This window comes from Dipteris shenzhenensis, chromosome 17 (genome assembly GCF_047967505.1).
Source record: "Dipteris shenzhenensis isolate YYH24624 ecotype China chromosome 17, Dip_SZ_1.0, whole genome shotgun sequence".
Taxonomy (NCBI): Eukaryota; Viridiplantae; Streptophyta; class Polypodiopsida; order Gleicheniales; family Dipteridaceae; genus Dipteris; species Dipteris shenzhenensis.
This window is the reverse complement of record NC_141612.1, coordinates 43,670,209-43,697,659: the sequence shown is the minus strand read 5'-3', so window position 1 is coordinate 43,697,659 and position 27,451 is coordinate 43,670,209. Positions and strand designations below refer to the sequence as shown.

Genomic DNA, 27,451 nt, shown 5'->3' with positions numbered 1-27,451 from the left:
CAGCGTCAATTCTCTACGACGGCTGGATCGCGTCCGCGCAAAACCTGTTAACGCAAAGTGGAAGGCCCTAGAGCTATATGGTATTTCGTGAGGCGGCCTATCGCGCGTATTATATATAGATGTGGGCGGTCTGGGCTGCGTAGGATGATGGGAGAGCCATGCATGGTAGAGCGCGAAGAGCATTGGAGCAGCGGGCATATGATTCGTTCGATTAAAGAGGAGGAGGAGGCCGGTGCAGCACCACAAAAAGCTGGTGAGAAGCCAAGGCAATTGAGGCATCTGCGGGGGATGATTTTACGAAAGGCGTGAGAAAGGTGATGATGTGGCAGCAGTGCCACGTCATATAGGTAGCCAACTGGACGGCTGACATGGCAGAGCGATCGGCAAGGAACCAAGGGAGGGTTGGGTCTAAGAAAGGTTAGGTTAAGAGTAGTTGAGGTTAGCAAAGCGCTTGTCATCTTCTTCCTCGTCATCCCATCAGCTCCCAGCACACTCGACCTCCATAGCTGCCTCAGTTTTCGCATCTCCTCTTCTTTCCATTCTACTTTCCTTTCAAGAACTCTCCGCCACTTCTCCCTGCTGCTGCACCTTACGTTTCCTCTACAATTCATTTCCTTCTCAGTATCCCTTCTTTCGTCTCTCCTCCTCATGGCAACCTTCAAACCTTCGCGCTCTCTCCTTCGCTTCTTTCTTTCCAGGTACGCCGTTCCCGCTGATCTTCCGCCTTTTCTTGTCGGTGGAAATGTCTTGCTACGATTGCATGTAAGGTGATCGGAAACAAATCGTTTAATAATCCATTCAAAACCAATAACGGCATGAAGCAAGAGGCAAGGACAGACAATTTATATTCTGTGCCTTTTTACAAAATCAGTTTGTTCATATCTATCTTTTTCTTTAACACTAGTTGCCCTTGTGCTACAGCTCTATCCCCTTCCATTCTGCAAGAACACTACATACTAAGTCTCAGCCAACCCTGGATCGCACCTTGTTTCGGTCTCTCTTTCGCCATCGTCTTCTGGCAGAGCACGTTAACTCAAAATTGCCTGACACAGAGGTATTGTATTCGTAAGCTCACCTATCGCGCTTTATATTCGTTCTTCACGCAATGATACTTTAGTCTATTATTTGCTAGTTAAAGGTTTCCGTATAACCAGGACAGTACTTTGTGAAGAACAAAAGAGACGTAGCCTTAGACGCGACCCACTGGATACAAGAGTAGCCCTTAAGAAAACGTGCGAGGGGTTATCGCTGGTTGTATCTTCAAAGTCCTGCTGTGAGAAGCAGCAATGGTTCCGATCATAGGCTGAATTACCAGCTGGAATTCTCTTCCCCTGCTTGCATGTGGGATGTTCACATTTATCTAGGTGGTGTCATTGCACTCCAATATCAGGTCTTCTACACACGTCCTGGTGCGAACATATTGTTGCCCAAAACGATGGCTCGTTCAGTTGCCTTTACCAGAGCCGGGATAGCACCTTGTCCTACAGGGGGAAGGGCTTGGAGGGGAAGGATCTCTCTCCCTTCATGTCTGCCTCCATATATAAGTGCTACCCACTTCTTTTGACTAGAAGAGGACTCCTTAATGAAATGAAGCCGAAAGGTGGGGTGATCAAGCATTTTCTTAGACTTCTGATTTCTTTCAATCTAAAAAGTAAAGCGGCCGAGAAATACTCGTCTTGTTATTTCTGGAACTTATTGACTGCTTCATCCGCTGATCCCTATATAAAGAGCGGCTGACAAGCTTTTCAAGTTGCCACCAGGAGGTAGGAGAACAGTCTTTTAGCGACAGGGGTCCACATCTAGGCAGCACCTTCCTGCCAGATGGTGGCACACGATGCACATCCTTGTACAAGGTTTTGTCCATCTTTGGATTAAACTGTATCTTCTGTTTCTACGCTCATGAGCATACTTGAATAACTGTCTGCATCTCTCTTTCTCTCTATGCACTTGTACACTTTTAAGGAAAGAAATGAGATTTTAAATAGCACCGTGAAGTTTCTAGGCATATGTTGTCATAATTTTCCACTTTGCCGGAAGGGTAGGTTAGAGCAAGCAACCTCCGCCTCGAGGGATGTACTTAGGTCCATGAATCTATGCATGATCAGAGCCCTGAGAAAGACTTGCAAGTGTTGGAAGCTCGAAGTTAAGAACCTTTGGAAGGAGATCTCAGATCAAGCTTGTAGAAATCGACTTTTGCGTCTAAAGGGCAGTCAGGTGTACTCCTCTTAAGCCCTTTATTTCCTCGTCATGGTTGCTAGATTGCCCATCCCAAGCTTTGGGGAATCGGATGAGCTCGATTGAAGCAACTATCCTCTCTGGAAGATAAAGATCCAGTCCCTGGAGCCACCTTGGCAGATGACAACAGGAGTGGAGCTATGGCGACAGGATATAAAAAATGCGGTTGGGATAGTTGTGACACCAGTGGATCTAGATGTAGTGAGAGGGTGGGTACTGCGATGTGCAGAGGCCCTAGCCATAATTATTGGCACAACTGCGGACTCGTCCTCCTCACATTTAACTGGTGGACATGGACCAAAAATCCTGAACTGAGAAAAATAACTCTACAACACTAGGATGGAGGTGAGAGACACATTGCAGGATCACATCACCAACAGAAGGTGGTGAGGGAATAATGGGAAGTGATTTGTTAGCAGACGGATTTGGCTTGGATTGCTAGGCTTTTCCTTGGGAGTTATAAAGGGTTTGTAATGACTACCATTGCAAGGCAATGGTGGGTGCCTGTTACTTTCGAGGAGCTTATGCCCCTCCTTTTGTAGGAAGAAGCTCAGGAGAGCAGTACGATGGAATCCAAAACAAAGGCTTTTGTTGCAAGGACAAGAGCAAGGGCAAGCCTGACAACGGTAACAAAAAGAGGAATGACAAACCTTATGATGAGGAGGATCTTCATCTAGTGGAAGCAAGAAAAAGAAGAAATGCTGCTACTCAGGACATTTTGTGTTAAAACAAAGAAGGAAGGAGTCAAATCAAGAGCGAGAGGAGTCGAAACCAGCATATAGAAACATTGAAACTTTTCTTGGTAACGACTTTGAGTGTTGTTGAGATTAGGTATCCAGATCTTAGCGTATTTGTGTGTGTTTGACATTGAGAGATGGTTGATGAGTTACTAGAGACCTTTGTGAAGGTGAAGGACAACATTGTTTGCTCAGGTTGTTCTGGGAACAAAGCTGACATCACTTGCATAAGGAAGGTGTCTTTGAGGGGACCTCAAGGATCAGAGTCAAATGGTGCAGCTGCCATTGAATATGGCACTACAAAGTTGCTGTGGGGGGTGCCTCCAAGAGGTACCTGGCTTGTTTTCAAAGCAGCATGCAAATGGGTAGATTCATTGGTATGTATATGCTTTGCATACATTTGGAATTCAGTAGCATGCTAGGGGCGAGGTCTATGCTTTGTGTTTCCTAGCCCTTGAAGGATTGGACATAAAAGCCTTCTTGGTAGGCAAGGGGGAAAGCCTTGTTGCTTCTCCAAAGCTCAGTTGCAGGTCATAGAGGAACATGGTGAACCTGGTGAAGTTTCCATGATGGAGACGGAAACATCTATATGTTAAAAGAGTATATTTAGATTTTGTGGGGGACAACTGGATAGTGTTTGTGCCAGGATTGCTCAATTACGCTGATGGGGTCGTGATCGAGAACTGTGGTGCCATTGACCTTTGGTGTTACTTGGACTTGTGTACGAGGAGGGTTTGCTTGCACGGGAGCAGACCTGGAGGAGCAGGAGCTGTGCGTTCAAAGACTGATGATCAAGGACGTTCCTGAGTGCTTCTCAATGGGAGCTAATGGAGCATTTCTGCATCGACGTGTGGGTGTTGGCCCATGGTGGGTTGGTGAGAGTTGTTGGGTCACCTCCCCGCCTGTGAGCCCCCAAATGAGGACATGGGGGGAGATAGACCAGGAGCCTAGGAGAAATGGCCTGTGGGCAGAGAAAGGGACTCCCACGGGGGCAGATTTGGGATGGCATGCAGGGCTGCCACATGAGCAGCATGCAACCTGCCATGTGGGCGCCATGGACAGCTTAGGATGCTATCAGAGACCTGTACAGAATATAGATGCAACAGCATCCTGGAGCAGAGGAGCTTGCAAGGACAACTAAAATGAGCTGTCAGAGCCAGGTTATAGGTCTGCAAACAGGTTATACCTACACAGGTGACAGGTGCAGATTGGAGAAGATCTGCAGGTCAAAAGTGGGCCAGAGCAGGTTGCAACAAATAGCGGCTGCCACGTGGCAGCAAGGCCCAAGAGATGGGGCCACCTGTGTCTGATGTCTAGGTCGGGAGAGTCTGCAGACTGAGCTGCATGAGTTTGCAGGGCATCCAACCCTATATGAAGAGTCCTGGGGGGCTGTTTGGGCTATTCTGGAGCCGCAGTCTCGGCTGCATACACAGAAGCAGGAGGTCCAGAACTACCTATAATAGAACCTCACAATATGCTGTCTATCAGGGCAGCAAGGAGCAGAGGAATAAGGGGAGACTTGTGCTTCAACATTGGCTGCAGATGGAAGCAGCGAGAAGCTCAAGGATCAAGGAGGAAATAGAGCCTTACCATTGGCTGTCCACCGGAGCAGCAAGGAGGCGTGTTCACTATAAAGCCCACTGAAGCTCCAGGAGAGCACACAGGCTCACAGTGGGTTGTGACTGGAGGAAGGAGAGCAGTTTTGTAGTGACAAGAGTCCACATCTACAAGGTTTTGTCCATCTTTGGAGCAATGTATATTTACTGTTTATACTCTCATGAGCATAGTTCAATAATTGTCTGCATCTCTCTCTATGCACTTCTACACAATAATGAAAAAATCGAGATTTAAATAGCACCAAGTGGTTTCTGGCCAACGTTGTTGTGTCAGTGCCCACAAAATTATCAACTGACTGATACAAACTTCACAAGACTGTCGTCTAAAAGATTAAAAAGCACTTCACTGGTGGTCTATATGTATCACTTATTGTCAAGATGTTTTCAGCAATAAATTTTATTGCAGTGATGACTTTTGTTTTGAACAGCTGAATAATGTGAGTACATGTTGCCGTATCAAAACAGACCTATGCTGTATAGGTGAATTGCTTCATCTGCATAAACAAATGGGAAGTTGGCTGCCACCAGGGTCCAGCTAGCAAGATTACTCATTAGGCAAGTTTATATTAGAACAGTAAAATAAAGCGACATCATTAAACACAATCAACACTGCAACTGAATGAAGGTGGTAGAGATGGACGTAATATCAAAATTAGCAGGTATTTGGAAACCACAACTAGCAAATTTCCCGACTTTGACAGCGGCGGTGCTGTTTGGCCATAGAGGAGATCTTTTCTTGGTTTTCGTTGCCCCTCAAACAGGATTATTAGCATGGCTGCTATGCCAATGAGTGGTTTTCAATTTGCTGTTGGTTTTGGGTTGGATGTTGCTTCCTTGTAGCTTGTCAGCTAAGGCATTCTCTCTTTTAATCCCTAGTTTCAATATTACTGAGCTTAATCTGTTTTTGCGGCTAGGAGGCATGCTATTCTGTGTACTGGAGTATTTATGATTCTGTGTCATGCCTGAACCTCTTTTATTAATGCTCTTAAACGTAGTGTAATGTTGACTGTTGCAGCAATACACACGATTGCAATACTTTACTTCTACTGCGCTCAGTGCTGGTGCTGAAACCTCAGCTCTGAGGTCTTCACAGTACGTTTCTCTATATGAATATGGGAACATAAAATGAAATATATTTCTGGTATGCTTCCTGTTAGCCGAACTTTGTATAATCCATCAATTGTGAGGAAAAATTGTGTGCCTTGCATAGTCACATGAAAACCCGTTTCGTCTTGTTCGAAACCTCGAAACGCGAAACAGACGAAACGTTTCGAAACAGGACGAAACACTCTCAACAAAACTTTTGTTTCGCTCAAATCAAAATATAAGTTTTTGACCTGTTTTTTCTAGAATCCATATGCTATTAAGTTTTGACTCCATAAATACTAAATGTTCTAAAGCTGAAACTTGAGAAAGGAGATTGAATGCTTGAATTTAAAAACATTTGAAGAATGTGTGTTTTGAATTTCCTTTTTAGGTATCTTGACTTGTATTTAGTGACTGTCATGAGATTGAAAGTGCACTATGTGTTGTGGGCATGTTCCTGGATTCCATATATATATATATATATATATGTATGTATGTATGTATGTATGTATGTATGTATGTATGTATGTATGTGTGTGTGTGTGTGTGTGTGTGTGTGTGTGTGTGTGTGTGTGTGTATACATGAGGTCTTTTTGGCATATACTGAAATTTTCAGTTGATGTAATTGTAGCACCTTATTTTGAGGTTGCTACTCATATAATATAATCAATCAAAGATTTCACCAAAAAAAAAAGTGTGTATACATATATATATATATATATATGTATATATATATGTATATGTATATGTATATATATATATATATGTATATGTATATATATATATATATGTATACACACACACACACACACACACATATATATCGAATGGTCTTTTGATGCATTTGAGTATCATGGTGTTCATGCTGGGACATGCAATAGTGTACCAGCTTGTTGACCACAAGGTAGTTGAAAGACTAAGCTTGCCTTAAGTTATTAAGCTTCATTATCTCACATTTGTTTCTGCTCGCCAAAAAGCTGGGTGGTGCTGTCTACAAGCGGGTGCGTACACGCTCAAGACACCAATCCGAGTCTCTCCTACTTGAAGGCCCATCCACACTGCGCGGCGTGGAATGAGCTCACCGTGTGCAAAAATGTATGGGGCTACAGCTTGGGACGCTGAGATTCAGACCCCTCTGCTCCTACCCACTGCTAGGGACCAAACCTCTGGGCCCCTCCTAGGGAGAAGACGGTGACGACGTATGATGTCTGCTGCGGAGAACATGTGCTCCTGATTCAAGAGAAAGTCCACTGGTCCACCTACTAGAACCCGCTACAGTTCTTGAGGGAGAATCAGATATTGCGGCTGATTGCACGCACGGTCATGAAGGCCATGCACATTCCAGCTCACTACGGTCGAACTCATGGGGAAGGGGCGGCAGTGAACGAGGCTCGTCTGTGCGTGGGAGCTTGCTCTAAGAAACCTGACTTCAGCGGCTTCGTCGAAGGTTTGGAGGGAGAGTCATTTGTGTCCATGCGCCGACGGACCAAAGTTACCACTGGCTTAATGTCTACCCTGCGTGCCCAATATTGCATGAAGGAGACATCTACGTCGAAGAGGTTGGCGCACTGGTGAAGGGTCCAATAGTGAGGTTGTGAGAGAACCTCTGCTGGCAGGTGGATCACTGCTACAGCTAGGCTTGACCTTGGCTTTGTTGGAGAGAAGCCAAGCTGGAAGTACGCAGAACCTCCGTGAGCGAGCTAGAGACTACATGCCCTGAGGTCCCATCCACTCATCCATCATCTGGTAAATCTAGTGCTCCATCATCACGTCGAAGAGCTCTGGTGTCCACTTCTCCACCCTTGTGGAGGCAAAATGGAGGATCCGAACTGTCGATCCTACCACACTAATGCCCCCTTTATGGGGCTGTAAGACCAGAATGATCAACTCCAACAGCATCGGATAAGAATCTGGAATCTCCAAATAGTTCCAAAGTCCCAACTGTCAAAACTCTCGCGGTAACGGCCTCCCAGCACGCATGCGAAGGCCCACGGACTTTATCGACATGACCTCGTTCCCCAGAACTATGGGAAGAGGAGGCTGAGTCCCGGCTGCCTAAGGCGTTGACCTGCTATTGAGGAAAGGTCAACGGAGGAGTCTTTGACTTGCCCGTGCTCGCGGAAGCGGGGTCAGCTGCAGCTCTTGGCAAGGTGCTCGAGGAAGAGGCTGCAACTAACGGAGGGGTAGGGGAGGGGGCCGGAGGGGAAGGGCGGGTAATCATCGGGAAGGAGCAGGCCTGTAACAGAGGGTTACTTTTTACTTAGGCTAAAAGTTAGTAGAAAGGCCTTTATTGGCTTGTAAGTGTTTTCTTCTTTTTTTAGGGGATACCATAAGTTGCCACGTGGCATCCTAGGAGGTAATCCCATAAGCAATACTGCTTGGTACTACCCTGGGCCATACCTATATAAGGGCTCTAGTTGTACTTGGCAAGACATTCATGACCTGTACTTCATTACTGAAATAGAATATACAGCAAGAGTTCAATACTCAGCTGAATTCTAAAAAGGATTGACTTCCTCCTGTCCTTGTGCAGCCCCTCACAAGTCCCTGTTGAAGATCCAGCCCATGATCTTCCTCTCCTTCCCTTTTCCTAAACATAAGGTACTACACTAAACTCTCCTGCAAATTTTACTAAACTTAGTAGAGTTTACTGTTAGTTAGGAGCAGTCCTGTTGCATTGGTATCAGAGCACTTTTCGTGGGAATTTGTGGGAAATTCTTTGTCCAATCACTATGAAATTTGGAGCATCTACTCTTGAGCCTAGGGCCTACCTCTCTGCAAAAATTCAGCGCCAGAAGTACTTTCTGTTGTGAGCTGCCACATGGCAGGCTCTGAGAAACCCTGATTTTCAAAGTGCTCAGAATTTGGGGCTTCTTGCGTCAGTGGAAAGCCCGTGCTTCCCTGATCATTTCTATGTGTGGGAATCCTAAAATGGTGGAGGATTGAGTCAACATTGAAGTGGTTTTCTCTCTGGCGCAAGAAACTGAAGAAAGTGACAATCTGCTGTTTTCCTACACCAAATCATTCTTGGCTTGATCTGTTTGCATCAATCTCTTGAGGCTGCTCCCTAAGTCTGGTGGTGATCCGAGACGGTTTGGGGGAGTTATGAGCAATTCTCGTCTGGCTGGCATGGAGGAACTGCTGCGAATTTCTGATGTACAGCTCCATTTCGGGTCAGCTGTAGTGCATGGATGCAACTGATTAAGTGTGATATTCATTCGGACTTTTGTTAATGAGCAATTCGAAATTCAGTTGCAACAGTTAGCGCAGGGTTGATATTTGCCAAAAGATCTAGCAATTTCTTGCAATCCAGGTGTAATGTTATAAATTTCTACTCCTGATTGGCTCTTTGGTTCAGTCTTGGCATAAGAATCACTAATCAAGTGGGAAATTTCAAGTTTTCTCTCTGAAAGTTGACCTGCGAAATTAGGGCAAAACTAGCATTTGGGGCTTTTGGTACTGGTTTTTGATCAGGGCTTAAGGCAGTCCATTTAATCTAGATTCAAGTCATTAAAGATGCCTGTCAAGAGGTCTACTGGTCAAGCTAATAAGCAGCCAATGGGTATCTTTGATTCCATCCCAGAAAAGGAACCAGTTGATGATCAGGCTGTAGTTTTTGAGCCCTATGATCCTCATGTTGGCAATGTTAAAGGGGATTTAGCAGCAACTCCTCAAGTACAAGCATCCCTTAACCAAGAGCAGATCATAAAGAGTTGTATGGACCCAATGCTACAGATATTCAAGGAGTTAACTAATGAGATTAACACCAATAATCAGAGGATTGACCAAAGGATGCAGAACGTGTCTGCCACTTTTAATAAAAGTATGGACCAGTTCAAGAGAAGCCAAATTTATGATGGGAAGAGACGTGTGGATCTCCAAATTGATGGAGACTTAGATTCAGATGATGATGATGATCATCCTATACATGTAACTGAACCGGTTGGTTTTATGGCTTCTGCCCGAAGGACCTATCACTCTAGTGGAGTTACAGCTTATATGGATAAGGATTCAACACATGGTAAGACTCCTAATAATAACAATTCAGCAGCTGAAGAGTTGTGTCAAAAATTCCATGAATATAAGTTGCTATCAGCAGACCTTAGGGCAGCAATGACATTCCAACAATATATACAAACAATTAAATCTATTGAACCAAAAGGACCTGTTCAAAAAGACAAAGATATGAAAGACAAGATTATACTTCCTAAATTCAAAGGTGATTCTACCTCTCTTGAGGAATTGGAGGAATGGCTCAGTAAGATGGATGACTACTTCCTTCTATATCCAAAGGGTGATCAAGGTAAAATCAGATTTGCTGTTCTTCATCTGGAAGATTATGCCCACTCTTGGTGGAGGCATCTACAACAAGAAGGGTTAACTTTTAATGCTTGGGATTAATTCAAGGCTGAAATGCTTAAAACTTTTATATCTCCTTTTACTAGGGATCAATATATTTGTAAGTGGTATGATTTCCAAAGGGGGGACCACCTTTCCCTTTGATCCAAGTGGGTTATCCATGTTTGATACCATACTTATGGATGATAGTTTGCCAAGGTGCTCAAATAGATCTAGACAATGGAACATTGAAGTTGTTGAAGGATATGAGGATGAGATCAGAAATTCTGATGGAAATGATGGTGTGAATGATGATGAAGTGTATTGGGATACACAATCAGTTGTGTACAGCATATCTCCTGATGTTTTTATGGGCTGCAAGGGCTCTCAAACCCTTAGGTTAAAAGGAACAATCAATAACAGACCAGTCCACATTTTGGTTGACAGTGGGAGCACTCATAACTTCATAAATGCAAAGGCACTTCAAACAGTGAAGTTATGCCCATCCACTTTGGATCATGGGATCAAAGTTGAGGTGGCTAATGGTCAGCATTCCTACAGTAAGCAATATTGTCAGGCTGCTCAAGTGCAACTTTCTCAAGACTATACTTTTCAGGGAGATCTATTTGTCTTGGAAATGGGACCTATTGACATTGTCCTTGGTTGTGAATGGTTGAGAACCTTGGGAGAATTCTCTATGGACCTTGTCAGGTTATATATGAAGTTTATGCATGAAGGTAAGCACATCACTTTGATGGGTCACCAATCTCCTAAATTGTTCTTAATTTTTGCAAGAAGAATGGCCAGAGACCTCAAAAGTGTTTGTGGAGTCTATGCTATTCAGTTGACCAAGTCTCAAGAGGGTAATGGGTTGGTGGTGGAGGATAAAGACATGCAGTCCCTATTACAGCAATACTCTGATGTATTTGCTGATCTTCCCAACCATCTCCCTCCCATGAGAGATGTGGATCATGCAATTGTGTTGGAGCGAGGATCTAAGCCAATTAACAAAGCTCCATACAGACTTTCTAGAGCTGAAAGGGAAGAGGTGGCAAGGCGAATAAAGGAACTCCTTGACAAGGAATTTATTACACACAGTTAGTCACCCTTTGCCTCTCCTGTGTTATTGGTTAAGAAAAAGGATGGCTCATTTAGAATGTGTATTGATTACAGGGATTTGAACAAAATGACAGTTAAGAATAGGTTTCCTATCCCTAGAATTGATGATCTACTGGATGAGCTTAGAGGGGAAAAGTATTTCACAAAGATTGACTTAAGGTCAAGCTATCATCAAATAAGGATGAAGGAGGGAGATGAACATAAAACTGCCTTCAGGACAGAACGTGGGCTTTATCAATTCAAAGTGATGGCATTTGGCCTAACCAATGCACCTGCAACTTTCCAGGCCCTAATGAACAAGGTATTGCAGCCTTTCCTCTATAAATTTGTGTTGGTATTCTTTGATGATAAACTGATCTACAGCAAAACAAAAGAAGAGCATTTATTGCATGTCCAGCAAGTATTGGAAGTATTGAGGGCACACCAGTTGTATGCCAAATCAAGTAAATGCACTTTCATGGCTGAAGAAGTGGAATATTTAGGCCATATTGTCAAGCAGTAGTGGCATTTAGATGGATCCCAGCAAGGTAAAGTGTGTAAAGGATTGGCCTATACCTCAAAATATCACCCAGCTGAGAGGGTTCCTTGGTCTAGCATCATTTTATAGAAGGTTTATAAGGCATTTTGCCAAATTGGCAGCTCCTCTCACTGATATTCTAAAAAAGAATGCTTTCCAATGGTCTGACAGTGCCAATAAGAGCTTTGAAGCATTAAAGGAGGCATTAACTTCAGCGGCTATCTTGGTATGTCCTGATTTCTCTCAACCTTTTATAATTGAGGCTGATGCTAGTGGAAGGGGCATTGGAGCTGTCCTAAAGCAGAGTCATGGAGTTATTGCCTTTGAAAGTCGGAAATTGGATGACAAAGAGTCAAGTTTCCACATTTATAACCAAGAGATGTTGGCAATACTTCATGCAATCAAAAAGTGGCACCACTACATTTATGGCAGCCACTTCAAGGTCAAGACTAATCATAAGACACTCAGATATTTTCTATCTCAGTCTTCTTTATCACCCAAGCAAAGGAGATGGCTATCCATTGTGCAAAACTATGACTTTGACATAGATTACAAGATGGGCAAAAAAATATTGTGGCAGATTCTCTTTCCAAGATATGGGCTTGTACTTTATCATCTATTACTGAGGTTTATAAAGATTGGATCCATGGCATTCAAGAAGAGTATCTCAATGATCCTCAAGCAGCTGCTATGTTCCAAGACTTGCAAGATCCTCACTGTCAGCAATATCCCAATTTCAAGTTGCACAATGGGCTCTTGTGGTATAATGATATAATATTTCTTACTGAAAATTCCTCCTATAAGCTGCCAATCTTGCAGGAATTTCACTCATCTCCTATGGCTGGGCATATAGGCCTCAACAAGAAGTATGATAAGGTAAAACAGAGTTTTTACTGGAAGGGGCTTTGGAAGGATGTTCTTGCTTATGTTCAAAGCTGTAAGTCCTGTCAACAAAATAGGGAGTTGAATTTGAGGCCAGCTGGTCTACTACAACCTCTACCTATACCTCAAGGTAAATGGACACATATCAGCATGGACTTTATTACAGGTCTACCAGTGACCTCTAAGGGTTGGAACAATATCTTTGTGGTTGTTGATAGACTTACTAAAGCTGCCCACTTCATTCCTACTAAGACCCAATTTACAGCTTCCAAGGTGGCTAAGCAATTCATGGAGAATGTGTTTAAATTACATGGACTTCCTCAGGAGATTGTGAGTGATCGTGATGCTAAGTTCATGGGGCATTTTTGGCAAGAGCTTTTCAGTTCCATGGGAACACTTCTTACCCCAAGTACAGCAGATCATCCTCAAACTGATGGGCAAACAGAGAGGGTTAACCGCTGGTTGGAAGAGTATCTAAGGCATTTTTGCTTTGAGACCCAAGCATCGTGGGATCAATGGTTGCATCTAGCTGAATTTTGTTATAATACCACCAAGCATACTTCAATTGGTATGAGCCCTTTTGAAGCCATGTTTGGCTATAAAGCTCATGTTCCATCAACCATTATTGATCAAGCATTGACAAGCCACCAAGCCAAGGATGATTTGGCTCACATGACTGCTCTATTACAGCAATGTAAAGATAATATGGTAAGGGCCCAAGCAAGGATGAAGGATTATGCTGACGAGCATAGGAGAGATCTTCATTTTGAAGAAGGGAATTATGTATTTCTCAGATTACATAAGTCTAGGCATGCTTCTTTGAAAGGTAATACCAATGTTAAACTTGCTCATAGGTATTATGGACCTTACAAGGTTTTGAGGAAAGTTGGGGAAGTGTCTTCTTATGAGTTGGAGCTCCCACCATCCTCTAGAATACACAAAGTATTCCATGTATCTCTGCTCAAGAAGTATTTGGGGCCTAAGGAGCAAGTTATGGAAGAGCTACCTCCTATGGATGAAGAGGGCCAAATTGAGTATATACCTAAGAAGATCCTTGGATTTAGAGATCATGTGTTGAGGAACAAGTCCTACATGGAATATCTTATCAAATGGAGAGGTCTACCTGATGAGGAGTCTTCTTGGCAGCCATCTACAATTGTGGAGCAGTACCCTCAATTGCTTAGCTGAATTCTATGGCCAAAATTGAGTCTTTATGAGCAGATTTGATTCTCTTGCTATATAGCATATATGGACATGCTGCAGCCAGCATTCACTATCCTTTCTCAGATCAGCATGTCTCACACTGGATTATATGATCAGATCTGTTATATTGGACAGCATAGCTCTTCCACCTAATTGCTTGATTTCTTGGGAATATTGTATGATCCATTTACAGATCAGCATGCCTACAGGGAGGTATTTGACTGAGAAACTTCATTGTTCAGTTGATATGACCAGAATTGAGCTGTTCAGGTTTACAAGGAGCATTGTATGTCCAGGTTACAGCCTTTTCAAATTTGAGGACAAATTTCTATTTGAGGAGGGAGGATTGTAACAGAGGGTTACTTTTTACTTAGGCTAAAAGTTAGTAGAAAGGCCTTATTGGCTTGTAAGTGTTTTCTTCTTTTTTTAGGGGATACCATAAGTTGCCACGTGGCATCCTAGGAGGTAATCCCATAAGCAATACTGCTTGGTAACTACCCTGGGCCATACTATAAAGGGCTCTAGTTGTACTTGGCAAGACATTCATGACTTGTACTTCATTACTGAAATAGAATATACAGAAAGAGTTCAATACTCAGCTGAATTCTAAAAAGGATTGACTTCCTCCTGTCCTTGTGCAGCCCCTCACAAGTCCCTGTTGAAGATCCAGCCCATGATCTTCCTCTCCTTCCCTTTTCCTAAACATAAGGTACTACACTACTTAACTCTCCTGCAAATTCTACTAAACTTAGTAGTGTTTATTGTTAGTTAGGAGCAGTCCTGTTGCAAGGCCGAGGCAATGCGGGAGGGGAAGGCACGGGAGGGGGCTGCGAAGAGGAGGTTGGTAGGGCCACGGGAGGGGAGAAGAAGGCTGTGTGGAGTCTGCTACTGTCCCCTGGGAAGGGTGCTGCAGTGGAGGCGTTTGTGTCCTCTGAGACTCCTTCTCCAAGCTCGGCCTAAGAGGCGGTGGGCACTGGTGCTATGAGAGTCTCTGTCGTCGGCTCTGGCTGCGGTGGGGGTTTCTACGGTGGAAGAGGAGTCTCTCCTCTGGAGGGGCCTGAGGGATGTCCTTGGTCGTGGGTGTCGGGCTGGCAGCAATGGCGGGCTAGATAGGTGCAATGGGCCAGGCCAAGATCGTCAGTGGCTGGCTGCTGGCCCTTCGAAAGAAACCAAGGACGCGCCAACAGCTCGCAGCAGCAGAGCTTGCTGGTTGGAGACCCCGCGGGCGGCTAGGGTAGAAGAGGCACCAGACGGAAGGAGGGGGGGCCGCGAAACAGTGCGCCCCCGCTACACTGTCGCGTGGACTGCACCACCCCCACGTGGTGAGCTGGAGGACTGGGAGCGGAGGAGAAGATCAGAGGAGGAGGGAGAGAGGAGGAGGGGGGGGGGTCGAGGGTGTAGCTTGCAGGTAGAAGCAGTAGCTTCCATTGAATGAGGTACTTCAACTAGAAGCTCCCAGATGCACTATCCTCCACCAGAGTTTTGTGAAATTAATTGTACATCTAGTGGAAGCTATTGTAGTTTCTTGGATCTTAGCATTACCCAATCTTCTTTAGGTTTAGAAGTTGATATCTATGATAAACGGCAAACAATATGAGTATGCTATTTTGAATATCATACGAATGCCTCATGTTGACACAAACATCTTTGATATGGCTAATTATGGAGTGATTACTTCCGAATTCTATAGGTTCTCTCATCTTTGTACAAGTAAGGCTGCATTTATCTCTCAATTTAGTAATTTAATCCTATTACTTCTCAAAAAGGGCTATAATACAAGAAAAGTAATGAAGAAACTCCGCTCTATCCTTTGTTTTTGTTGTTACATATTTGGAATTTCAGCTTTGGGTATGTTTCGGATCCTTGAATGTAGAATCAAAATCAAAAGTGGGGAGCTCCATAGTTCATTTTCTTTCTAGCTCTCAGGTTCCAATTTTGGATTTCATCTACTAGGTACATGTTTAGCTTAGTTTAGTTATGCTGTATGTGTGTGTATACATGTGTATGCATAATTTGATTATTTTTTTCCTCCCACTCCCTTATTTTATTATTTATTATATTTTAAATGTAAGATAAACAAATAAAATGGAACTAATTAAAAAATAATGACAATAATTGTTTCCTTGTGCTTGTGTTGGTGTTTCATTTGTTTTCTTATATGTACGTTGGTTTATCTTTGTTCCCTTGTGTTAGCGTTAGTTGTTGCTTCTTTGCTTTTGTTGTTGTTGTTCTTCCTCTTTTCTTTTTTCTTTTTGCTTTTTGGGGGGTGGGGGGCCTAGCCATCTACCCTTTCCGCTTATCTACCTCGTAGCTCTTGTCTAACCTCTCCGCCTACTTACCTCTTAGTTAGCAGCTAACTAACACTGAACTGGGCTGAGACCCGTGGCCCAGTTCGGGGGTTAGTTAGCTTGTGGTCCTGCAGATATGGCCAGCAGTTGCAGCTAAAACGCCTTCTCCGTATGCACATACATACTATAAAGGAGGTTTAAATCGGCCTATCATTGGTCACCATGAGCATATCTTTTACTTATAGCAAGAGGTTCGTGACTTAAAGACGCAGTTGGCAGCTGCAACAGCTAAACTTCAGTTTTTCGAAGGGCTTGGCAAGCAGGAAATCATAGACGAAGTTAAGAAGGCATGTAAGGCTTCCCTACCCACTCCTCAACTAGTCTCCACAGTTAAAGACTTCATTCACTCTGAAGTACTACAGTCAAGAAGGAGGTAAGTGTGGAAGTCGAGACAAAGGTAAGTAAAACTGACATTCAAGAAATGATTCTAGAGCATAAGCCAGATGTGAAAACTTATTGAAGATTCGGATAGGAGGACTTCCAGAAAACTATTACAAGGATGAGGACGCTTTTAGTGAAACTTTAGCACAAGTCAAAGCAGCCATGGCCAACATTGAATGGAAGGATGATGATGAAGATGATGATGAGGAGATAGCAACTAATATCAAACACTCCAAAGGACATGCTATCATCACTTTCAAGTCACGTAAACTACGAGCCAAGATTCTTCGCCAATCACATAAGCTGAAAGGGATGAAGGTGTGGATAGCTGAGGAGCTCACACGAGCTCAACTAAAGAACAAAGCGACTGAATTAGCCAACGTTAGAGTTGTAAGGAAGGATGGAAAATGGGTAGTATAACAACAAAAACTTTGATAGCAAAAGGGAAGAAACAAAGAAAAAAATAAGAACAAGAATTCAAGAATTCAAAGAGAGAGAGAGAGAGAGCGAGAGAGAGAGAGATTTTATCAACGTCCACAGAAGACCAAGAGGTCTATGAGTCAGCACAGGACTAACTAATACATTAGTTTAGGGAGGGCACATGGCAGCTCCCATAGAGTGCAAAAGCATCTCTATTTATTCAGAATAGCTACATCTAATAAAGCATAAAAAATATAATCGGCCATACATCAGTTTAAGACTGAGAGTCTTTTGGTTTGGATTTGAATTCTTTGATAATTGTCATGCCTTCATGGCGGTTGGTTGGGATTTCAAACATCGTGGTTCCGGAATCTTTCAAAACTAGATGGTAGCTTATGCTCGGCTAATGAGAACATAAGCATGGCTTTGCTTACTAAGTTATTATTATTTTTTATTTATCTCATTTACTCATAATTTTGTATAGAGCTGCTTACAAACTCCCTTTCCTTTGTTCTTTGTAAGATTGGATATATTCTAGTCTTATGAAGGTATATTTGGCAGAGATTTGTCAGAGAGTTACAAAACTTTCAACTTCAAGCTTCAGATTTCAAAGTAGTATTAATTTTAAAGTCATGAAAGAGTCCAGACTCGAGAGACTCAACTCTAATTCATAGATCAATCATGAAAGAGTGATGCATTGTGGAGTTTGGACAATGGCACACTAACATATAATCTGTAGACACAAGGTAGTTGGTAGTAGGAACCTGGAAGTAGGCACAAGACCAAAACATCAAAGAAAAGACTAACTTATAAGCAGTGCAACCAAAAAACGTGTTTCGAGCAGTCGAAACGCTTAGAAACTTTTCTAGGCGAAACGTATTGCCGAAACGGGCGAAACACGAGTGTATTGGGCAAAACGCCCTAGCACAGGTTGTCACTTGTGTCTTGACACTTTTGAGAGTGCTCAATGTGTATATGTGTATTTGAGAGCTCTTTTTAGAGAGAGAGAGAGAGAGAATCTGGAGATAATTATCTATGTTATATATGTAATTCATATAAATATATATTTTTAACCCGTTTCTAGGCGAAAGGCCTAGCAAAATCTAGAAACGTTTCTTGTGACTATGCTTATAAGCAAGGGACACCCACAGACTGGGAATAAGCTCAAATGCATTAGAAATGATGAGGCCGAAGCCTCAAGATGCATCCTATCCCTATACCAATCCGAAGAAACAAGGTATCTGCGTGCCTGTGATCGGCGCTCCTGCGAGCTTCCCCTCCCCCCCTCGCCGTTAGCCCCTACCTCCCCCCTCGCTCCCCCCCCCCCCTCGCTGCGACCACCTCCACCCCTCCCGCTACCCCTCGCCTCACCTCCGCTCCAGCCGCCCCTCGCTCCATCCCGCCCCTCGCTCCATCCCGCCCCCTTGCCTCCGCTCCATCCCGCCCCCTCGCTCCAACCCGCCCCTCGCCCCCTCGCTCCAATCCGCCCCCTCGCTCCAACCCGCCCCTCGTCCCTCGCCCCCTCGCTCCAACCCGCCCCCTCGCTCCATCCCGCCCCCTTACCTCCGCTCCATCCCGCCCCCTCGCTCCAACCCGCCCCTCGCCCCCGCTCTAACCCCCCCCTCGCCGCCGCTCTAACCGCCCCCTCCGCTCCATCCCGCGTCGCCTCGCCTCGTTTTTTTTCTCTCTCTCTCTCTCTCTCTCTCTCTCTCTCTCTCTCCAGCCCGCCTCGCCCTCGCCCCGCCTCCGCCATTCCGCCCCTCGCTGCTCCCTCGCCATCCACCCCGCTCCAACCCGCCCCCTCGCTGCTCCTTCACCCCCTCGCTTCACCCGCCTCCGCCTCATTCCGCTCCCCTCGCCCCCCCGCTTCACCCCTCCACCCCCGCCATTCCAACTTCACCCCCCCCCCCCCCCCCCGCCCTCTCGCCCCCTTCCGTACTCCCCGCACCCCGCAGCCTTCGCCCCGCCCTCAGCTTCGACCCCTCCGACCCTTCATTTCGCCTCGCCCGCCTCACCCCCAGGCTCCACCGCCGCTTCATCCCCTTCTTGGGTGGCAGCCTGTTTTTCTTCATCGGAAGCTTGCAGTTAGTCTTGGCGGTATGGCGGCCCCCAGCCCGGATCCGGAGGCCCAGTCGGACCCTCCCTCTCCAGATGCCTACCGCGTTATCCTGACAGAGCAACAATCATCCCGTGTTCAGGCGGTAGCCAGTGACTTTGCTCGTACCTCTGTTTACGGTAGAGTCATTGGACACTCCCCCTCCAGGTCTACCATCAGGGACTGGCTCCAGTCCACTCTCTTGCTAGAGGATGGCCACATTGAGGAGGTGGCCCTTATGGGAAGGGGCATCTTCTGGCTCAAACTCTCCAGTGAGAAAGCTGCGAGCAATCTGATTGCCGGTTCCCCCACATCGGTGGATGGGAAGATCATCATGATAGTCCCGTGGTACCGTGGTTTCAGCGCAGCGGATTTCGATACTCGGTTCCGTATACCTCGCCACCCAGTGACACTAGTTTTTCCAGGGCTTGCTACTGAGCTGCGGCCGATTGTCAGGGACTTGGGCTCCCATTTTGGCTGGGTTATGCACGACACCTTTGTTATGCACGACACCTTTGCCGACGCGGTGACCACGGCAGGAGCTCCCCGAGTCCGTGTGGCTGTGGCGGACCCTGCGACTCTCCCTGCAGTGATCGAGATCGTGACAGGTGCCGGCAGTATCACCCAGAGCATGCTAGTCACCGGATAGCCAGGTCAGTGCCTGCGGTGCCATGGCTTTGGGCACTTGGCGGCTGCTTGTCCACGCTTTGCCAGCTCGTCTCGACCCTCCCCGCCCTCGCCCCCTCCGCCCCCACAGCCACGTCAGGAGGAGCCGAGGCAGTCGGAGCCTGGGCCAGAGGTAGTGGGCGGTTGGACCGAGGTTCGAAGGAAAAGAGGAAAGAATAAGAAGATCTCGGATAAAGGCAAGGAGGCAGAGGTCACCCTTCCTGCAGCAGCACTCCAGAGACCTGACAGGCAGATGCCCCAGGGACCTGGGAGAGCTTCTTCTTCGACGGCAGCCCGCCCTCCACAGCCTCAGATCCTCCTCTCTCCCACCCCCCCGCCTTCTCCCCAGTTTCCCCCCCCTTCGCCCGCCCCGCAGTTTCAGCCCCCGCCTCCTTTCCCTCAGTCCCCTCCCCCTCCCCCTCCCCCTCAGCCCCAGTTCCAGATGCATCCCCATCCCCCTCCCCCCCTGCTCCCCTCGCCCCTCCTACAGAGTTAGCTGCACCGTCGCCTTCCCAGCCGAGTGCAGCCTCCGTTCCACCTTCTCCGCCAGTCGCCTCCGTGGAGCCCGAGTCGCCTATCCCGCAGCCTCCTCCCCCTCCCCCCCCGCTTGTAGGACACCCGGAGTCTGTACCACCAGTGGAGCAGGTTTCCCTTCCCGCTAGCCCCTCAGTGGCAGACTCAGCTGGGTCTCAGCTCCAGGAGAGAGAGCTCCCTCGAGACTTTTACAGATCTGGCCCCTGGGACTACCTGGATGTGGCCGACCTTGGGACCTTCCCGGCTTGTCTCGACATTAGTATCTTCATGCTCCGCAAAGGGGCGGATGGGAAGATTGCTGCCTTGGCTCCCAGGGATGGCCCTAGCTTCGCCTTCACGTTCCTCAGCGATGGCACCGAGACCTGGACAGACGACTCGGTGTGGGAGGCTCTCAGAGAGCAGACACACGCCCAGATTTGCTCCTGGATAGGCCCGTCCGGTGGGCAGCTCCTCGAGACTCAGTGGTCCGAGGGCGATGTGCGCTTGCGGTGGCGTTGCGCTGCCAAACGTTTCCGATTGATCGTGATCCTCAGACCCCCCCTGGCATGGCCTCTTCCCCAGGATGTCAGAGCTTGGTCCCAACAGAAACTCCGAACCTTCTACGGGATGACCACTTCAGAGATCTCGAGCTGGCTCGAGAAAGCATTTGCCCATGGCACTAGAGGCCTCTCGCCATTGCTGAAGGTGTTGAAGAACGGGCAGGACGACCCCGTCTCCCCCTCCAAACCTTCTCACAAGCGGCAGCGCCTCCACTCCGATATGTCTGATTCTTCTTCGACTTCGATTGCGAGCAGACAGCTGTTCGCAGCCCCCCATCCCTCTCCATGAGCCTACACCTCGTATCCTGGAATGTGAACGGGTTTCACTCTTCGAGCACCCGTGGTCCCAGGAAGCTCATTTTGCGTCAGGAACTTCAGCCTGCAGTGATTGGTCGATTGGATGTACTGCTGCTCCAGGAGCACAAGCTCTCTGCGGCTCATGCCCGCAGCTGCGGGAAGGTTCTCCCTGGACGCTCCTACACTTATTGGGAGCCTTCGATCGGCGCACAGGGGAGGAGCGGGGGGGTCTGTACCTCCGTGTGCGAGCAGTTAGCTCAGATAGTTTTCGGTCACGGCACGTTGATCCCAGGCCGAGCCCTTTGGGTAGGCCTGAATTTGGAGGGATCCACGATAGGAATCCTCAACATTTATGCTCCCACAGACCTCCGTTGCAGAGCCACCTTCTGGAGGACACTTACAGGGATTCTTCCAGACATGGATTCCTGGATTGTAGGAGGAGACTTCAACAACCTGGAGACCTTGGAGGACCAGCAGGGTAGAGATCCGGAGTTCACAGGTATGGCTCAGGCAGAGCAGTCAGCTTGGGACTCTTTCATCTTCGCGACAGGAGGGAGGGACAGTTGGAGAGACCCGTCCTTCCGGCGTTGGCACGGGAGCCTGGACTTCTCTTGGGGCTTCCGCAGGGAAGGAGGCAGACTCCTGGAGCGGCTTGATAGGTTTTATGTCAGTGATTGGGCCATCAGCAGAGGTGGCCAGGCGGGCATTGTTCCAGGGACGACACTCTCCGACCATGCGCCTGTGCTCCTTTCATTAGATTCGGCAGCCCAGACTCTCCCCCCCCGATCATGCAGGATTCCCGATTCCATCTTCTCGAGGGTGGACGTCCGTAGCAGCATTTGCAGTCTTTGGGACAGAGACTGGGGGGAGGGCGTGGATCTGGTAGACTCGGTCGCGCAGGCTCTGCAGGAGTCCAGCCAGATCTGCCAGCTCGCAGCCCTACAGGTTCGACAGGATTGGTGGGGCAGAGAGAGAGCTCTTCGGAGGGACCTCGCCTCCATTCAGCGACTTCAGCAGTCTTCCCCGGGCTCGGAGGAGCTTCGGATCCAGGCCCTTCGAGCCAGAGCCCTCTTGGAGGAGACCCTCCAGCGTCGCTCCGAGTTCTCCTATCACGCCTCTCTCTCCTTCTGGGCTCGGAAGGGTGACCGGATGTGCAGGGAGTTCTTCAGGACACACGGCCAGAGAGCTGCAGGGGATCAGCTACGGAGTCTCGGGACAGCGGATGGTCACATTGTTACGGACCCGGGGGAGGTCCTGGGGTTGGCCACTGACTTCTACAGGACCCTCTTCCAGCAGGAGCCACTTGCCCCTCGTGCTAGTCGTGACCGTGAGGAGGTGTGGAGGCACATTCCATCCCTTGTCCAGCCTAGCATGCAGGCGACGTTGTTGGCGCCGTTCACCTCGGATGAGATGTTGGAGGCCTTGATGGCCATTGATGGGCAGCAATGCCCAGGTGAGGATGGGCTATCCCGAGCTTTCTTCACCTCCTTCTGGGACCAGATCCATCAGCCCCTCCTTGCAGCTCTGCAGGGGATCTTCAGCAGCGGTCAGATGCCAGAGAGCCTTTCCTCGGGACTGATTTGCCTCATCCCGAAGGCAGGAGATAGACAGGAGATCCGCCAGTGGCGTCCGATCACTCTCCTTACCACTGCCTACAAAATCCTCGCCAAGATGATCAGTGCCAGAGTTCGACCTCTACTTCCAGACCTCGTCCATGACACTCAGACAGGCTTTGTCCAGGATCGCGGTATCCTGGATAATGTCTTCACCTTTTCAGAGGCGGCGGAGTGGGCTCAGTACAGCGGATCACACCTTGCCATTTTACTTCTCGACTTCGAGAAGGCCTACGATCGCGTGGATTGGTCCTTTTTGGAGGGGACTCTGGAGCGGCTAGGTTTCCCGGCAGGCTGGATTCAGGGTATCTCAGCTTTGTACAGGACAGCGTCCAGCAGAGTCATCATTGGAGGCAGGATGGGTGAGCGATTCAGCTTGGAGAGATCAGTACGTCAGGGCTGTCCCCTGGCTCCTTATCTGTTTCTCTTCTTCGCCGAGGCCATGACTTACTACCTTCGGGCGAGGTCCACAGGGCTCAGGGGTGTTCGCCTTCCACTCCGGGAGGACACGGAGCTTCTGGACTCAGAGTACGCAGATGATACAGCCCTTTATGTCCAGGACGATGAGAGGATGCTAGAGAGGGTGCGGATGGCCCTGGAGGTTTTCTGCTCGGCCGCTGGTGCGAAAATCAACTGGAACAAATCAGTTGGTTTTCTCACAGACCCGGGGGCGTGTTCTCAGTGGGGGCGATTTCTGGGCTTCAGATGGATTCCACGTGGACAGACAGCTAGATACCTTGGCTTCCAGGTTGGCCTAGACATTACGCCAGCTCAGCAGTTTCTCCCGGTGCTAGATTCCATCCGACGGAAGCTGGCTTTCTGGAGCACTGCTAAGCTTTCCCTTGCAGGTCGTGCTTTGGTAGTTAACCAGGTCCTTCTAGCCACGGCTTGGTATGTGGCTTCCTGTTGGTGCTTCTCGAGATCCAGAGTGGCACAGCTCAGGAGGTTGGTTCGGAACTTTCTTTGGTCTGGGGAGGATGGGCATAGAGATACCAGAGCCAGGGTTGCTTGGCAGACAGTCATTCTTCCGCAGGCTGAGGGTGGTCTGGGGGTCATTGATCCAGAGCTTCAGAGTCAGGCCTTGTTAGGCAAGCTTATCATCCGCGGTTTGACCCCAGGGGGGCAGACGTGGAAGATGTTACTTCAGCAGGGAGTCGGCTCTTGTGTCCCGCGCCGAGGTGGAGAGTGGCTACCGTCCTTCAGGTGGATCTTCACTTCCGCCCCGCTCACTCAGCCCCGCTCCCCACTCGTTAGTAGCCTCCTCATGGTTTGGAGGCGGCTCCGTCTCAGTCTCATTCAGTCCCAGCCCAGCTGTCAGGAGGAGATCGATCGCCAGCCGCTCGTCTGGAATGGGCAGGTCAGAGACGCCGAGGGCCTTCAGTTGGGGGAGAGATCACATATCAGGTGGGACGGCTGGATGAGGGGGCCAGCCCGGTCCCTTCGAGTTTGGAGGGATACGTACAGACATCTGGAGATGGCCGATCTTGCAGACGCAGCTGGAGGTGCACGCGGAGTCCAGGCGAGACGCACGGAGATCGACGGTGCGATCCCAGCCGCTTGGTTGGCTCCACCTGAGCCTCAGGTCCTCATGCCTGGAGACACCCACTGGCTGGGACAGTTCACCCCCCGTGGCATCCCACTGGTGGTCGCAGGACGTTTGGATGACTCCTCTATCGCCTTCTTCGCGGTTTCAGGGGATGGACGACTCAGGAGAGAGGATGCACTCATCGACCTCCTACTCCCGTGGTAGAGGGTTAGGGTCGTAGGCCTTCTGGGGAAGGTCTGGCATACCGACCCTAGTATCGAGCAGGACCAGTTGCAGCTTTGGCGTCTTTGGCTCTGGGAGGGGCGGGCCTTGTCAGAACTTGAGTGGGACCCAGGAGAGTGGTGGTGGCCAGAGATTGTGACAGGACAGGGGCCGACTTCCTTCTTCGCTTACAGCACGACTCTGGGCAGGCGAGTTCTCGGGAGGATGCAGAGCCGCCCCCCCACCCAGCGTCCTAGCTGGTACGCACAGGGTATTTCCAGGTTCTTTTTGCAGGCATTCTGGAAGGCCTTGTGGGAGAGCTGGCGGCCGCGGAAGATCTCATACTTCCTGTGGCTTCTTACCCACAAAGGTCTTCCAGTGGGGAGCTGGTTGAGGCAGATAGGCCAGGACGGTTGCTGTCAGATTTGCCATGCGGATGAGGAGTCACCAAAACACTGCCTGTGGAGCTGCACGCGCGCCCAGGAAGTGTGGAGGTGGACTTTCGGGCTTCTTGCTCGTGCAGCACCAGAGCTAGGAGTGATCACTTGGGGCGCGTTCTGTTGGTGCAGCACCGCACCTGGTCTTCATCACTTGTTCGAGGCATGCCAGCAGGACCCCACTTTCCTTATCACACAGGGGACGTGGGGGCCGCTCGAGGGTATCCCACAGCACCTAGCAGAGGCTGATACAGGAGTTCGGGAGAGGCAGCCAGTCTGGGAGATTATCAGCAGCATTACAGGATGGCACATCTGGACCTCGCGCTGCGCGCAGATCCTCGGTGGCACCTCCTTATCGACTGCCCAGATCATGGCGGAGATTTGGAGTGAGATTATTCATACCCTCAGAGGCCAGTGGGACCAGATTCAGGGAGACTCCCGGGCCGGTCAGGAGAAGCGGAGACGCTTCCTCCAGGCTTGGGCCACACAGAGCCTCTTCTTCGAGCAGACTACGCAGGGCCTTCGGTGGCACTACTCACCACCCCGATGGCTGTTCATTCACACTCAGCATATCCCTCCGTGAGAGTATGATCTATTATGCTACCTTTTGGGCTGCGTCCGGTTTGTGAACGCAGCCCGTCAGCTATAAGCTGACCTCTTGTATCTTGTTCTCGAAGTAATATAATTAGCACTGTTTTTTCGGCAAAAAAAAAAGATGCATCCTCATCCTCATCTGACCATCATCAGGATCAGTACCAGCATCCTCTTCCTCATTTCCACATCATCCTCATCTGCCTCACCATGGTTCCTCGTGTTCATGGAGTATTGACTCAATGGAGGTGTCCCCATAAAGTACTTGTAGTGGAACCTCGAGGAGTGGAAGTGGATTGATATAGGGAACCGAGAGAAGAGCCTCCTCTTCTTTCGCTACATGGTTGGTCACAGTGATAGCTAGAAACGCTGGCATCATAGGAGTAGTTGAGAGTGTGGCTTGCCTTTAGTAGGTTTTTAATTTTGCAGTGGCACAAATAGAGAAGTGGACCTTGAAACTCATTGATCCCAGATGATACTTATTAGATGGGCCTTTAAGGTCGGTGCCTATGGGTCAAGTATGGAAACAAGGTCATCTATTTTATCACCTTTCCGCATAATAGGATGCCTCATGGTTGCACTCTTTATATCCGTGGAGGAGCTATTGCAGGGAGTCTTTCCTTGGCCTTTCCAACAGGCTGGGTGTGACTATAGGAGCAAATGCTGTAGGAATATAAAAGCAAGAGCTAGAAACTAGAAGACTAGAAGTGAAATAAGAACAAGATTGAAGGACAAAGAGTTACCTTGAGATGAGTGTAGACAAGACACAAGCTAGATTGATTGCAATGATGTGACCTATGAATATATGGGCCAAAGTACAAGACATAGAGCAAGAGTGCTTATGGGATAATTGTAGAGGTGCCACATGGCACACACTCAAGACACAAAGACCAAACTGAGACTAGACAAATGTAGACTAGGGAAATAGTACACCTAGTGTGCACTTATCTCCAACACCCTCCTTAAGTGGACACTAGGAGGAAGACAGAAAGACAAAATTAGAAGACAGACATAAAGACCGATAGACTGAGAGACAAGACAGAAGACATGACAGACAAAGATCTTGAGACACGCCTCCTCAAGTGATATCCTCATGGTAGGGACAAGATGGATCTAAAACAAAACACAGTCAGATTGATAGACAAATAGACAGACAAACAAGACTAGATAGACAGAAGACTGACTGTAGACAAACAGATAGACCTTGAAGACATTCCCTCCTCAAGGGCAAACTCTTCCTCTTGGGTAGGGACAAGAGAGAGGTCCAAAAGCAGGATGAGTAAGACACTAGAACCTCTTTGCTAAAAATGCAGTGTCAGTTACCTTTTGTTGTTGAGTTCTTTCTTCTTCTTGGAGAGCATTGATGATACCTTCAAGAGTAGGATTATTGTGATACTTGAAGGTAGTGACAAGAGTAGCATAGGTGTCAGGTAAGCTTTTGAGAAGCACAGCAATAGCAATATCTTCGGAGATGGGGGACTTCACTGATGCAAGCTGAACCATAAGACTGCGAAGATAATTGACATGAGAGGCTATAGTAGCTCCCTCCTGCATATGTAGATCAAAGAATGAGATTATAAGTGCAATCTTAGAGTTTTTAGATCGGGGTCCAAAAAGGGTATCCAAAGTGATCCATGCTTGAGAAGCAGACTGTATGTCAGAGATGTGATGAATGTAATCATCTCCAAGACCGAGCAAGATGATAGCATAGGCTTTGTCGTTCTTGGCAGTGGAAACATAAGTGACAACTTGCTCAATGTCGGAATCTTCGGGAGCAGCACGGTGAACAACGTCCCAAAGACCTTCTTTCATAAGATGGCACTTGATTTTGATTTGCCAAGTATGAAAGTTGGACCCATTGAATTTGTCGATAGACATGAGAGTAGAAGAGGCCATGTGGGAAGGTCTTACCTCTTGCTAAGATGCAAGGGCAGTGTCTATTCCCTTACAAGATTGTAGAAATGAATGAAAGAAGAGATCCATGAAGCCGGCTCTCTCACCACTTGTCAAGGCCATAGCATGTGACAGCCCATCGAAGCATGAGGAAGCA

The 27,451-nt window shown here is 47.9% G+C and overlaps 1 protein-coding gene across 2 annotated transcripts in view; it reads left to right on the top strand.

Annotated features, from left to right (window-relative positions):
* The first annotated feature begins 486 nt into the window (after positions 1-486).
* LOC147892157 (branched-chain-amino-acid aminotransferase 2, chloroplastic-like) overlaps positions 487-27,451 on the top strand; it is an 86,116-nt gene continuing 59,151 nt past the window's right edge. For both annotated transcript variants that reach the window (XM_087389023.1, XM_087389024.1), the window contains exons 1-3: positions 487-698; positions 922-1,054; positions 5,604-5,680. In XM_087389023.1, the coding sequence (XP_087245149.1) occupies positions 649-698; positions 922-1,054; positions 5,604-5,680 (260 nt within the window). In that variant the 5' untranslated portion in view covers positions 487-648. The remainder of the gene's footprint in view (positions 699-921; positions 1,055-5,603; positions 5,681-27,451) is intronic.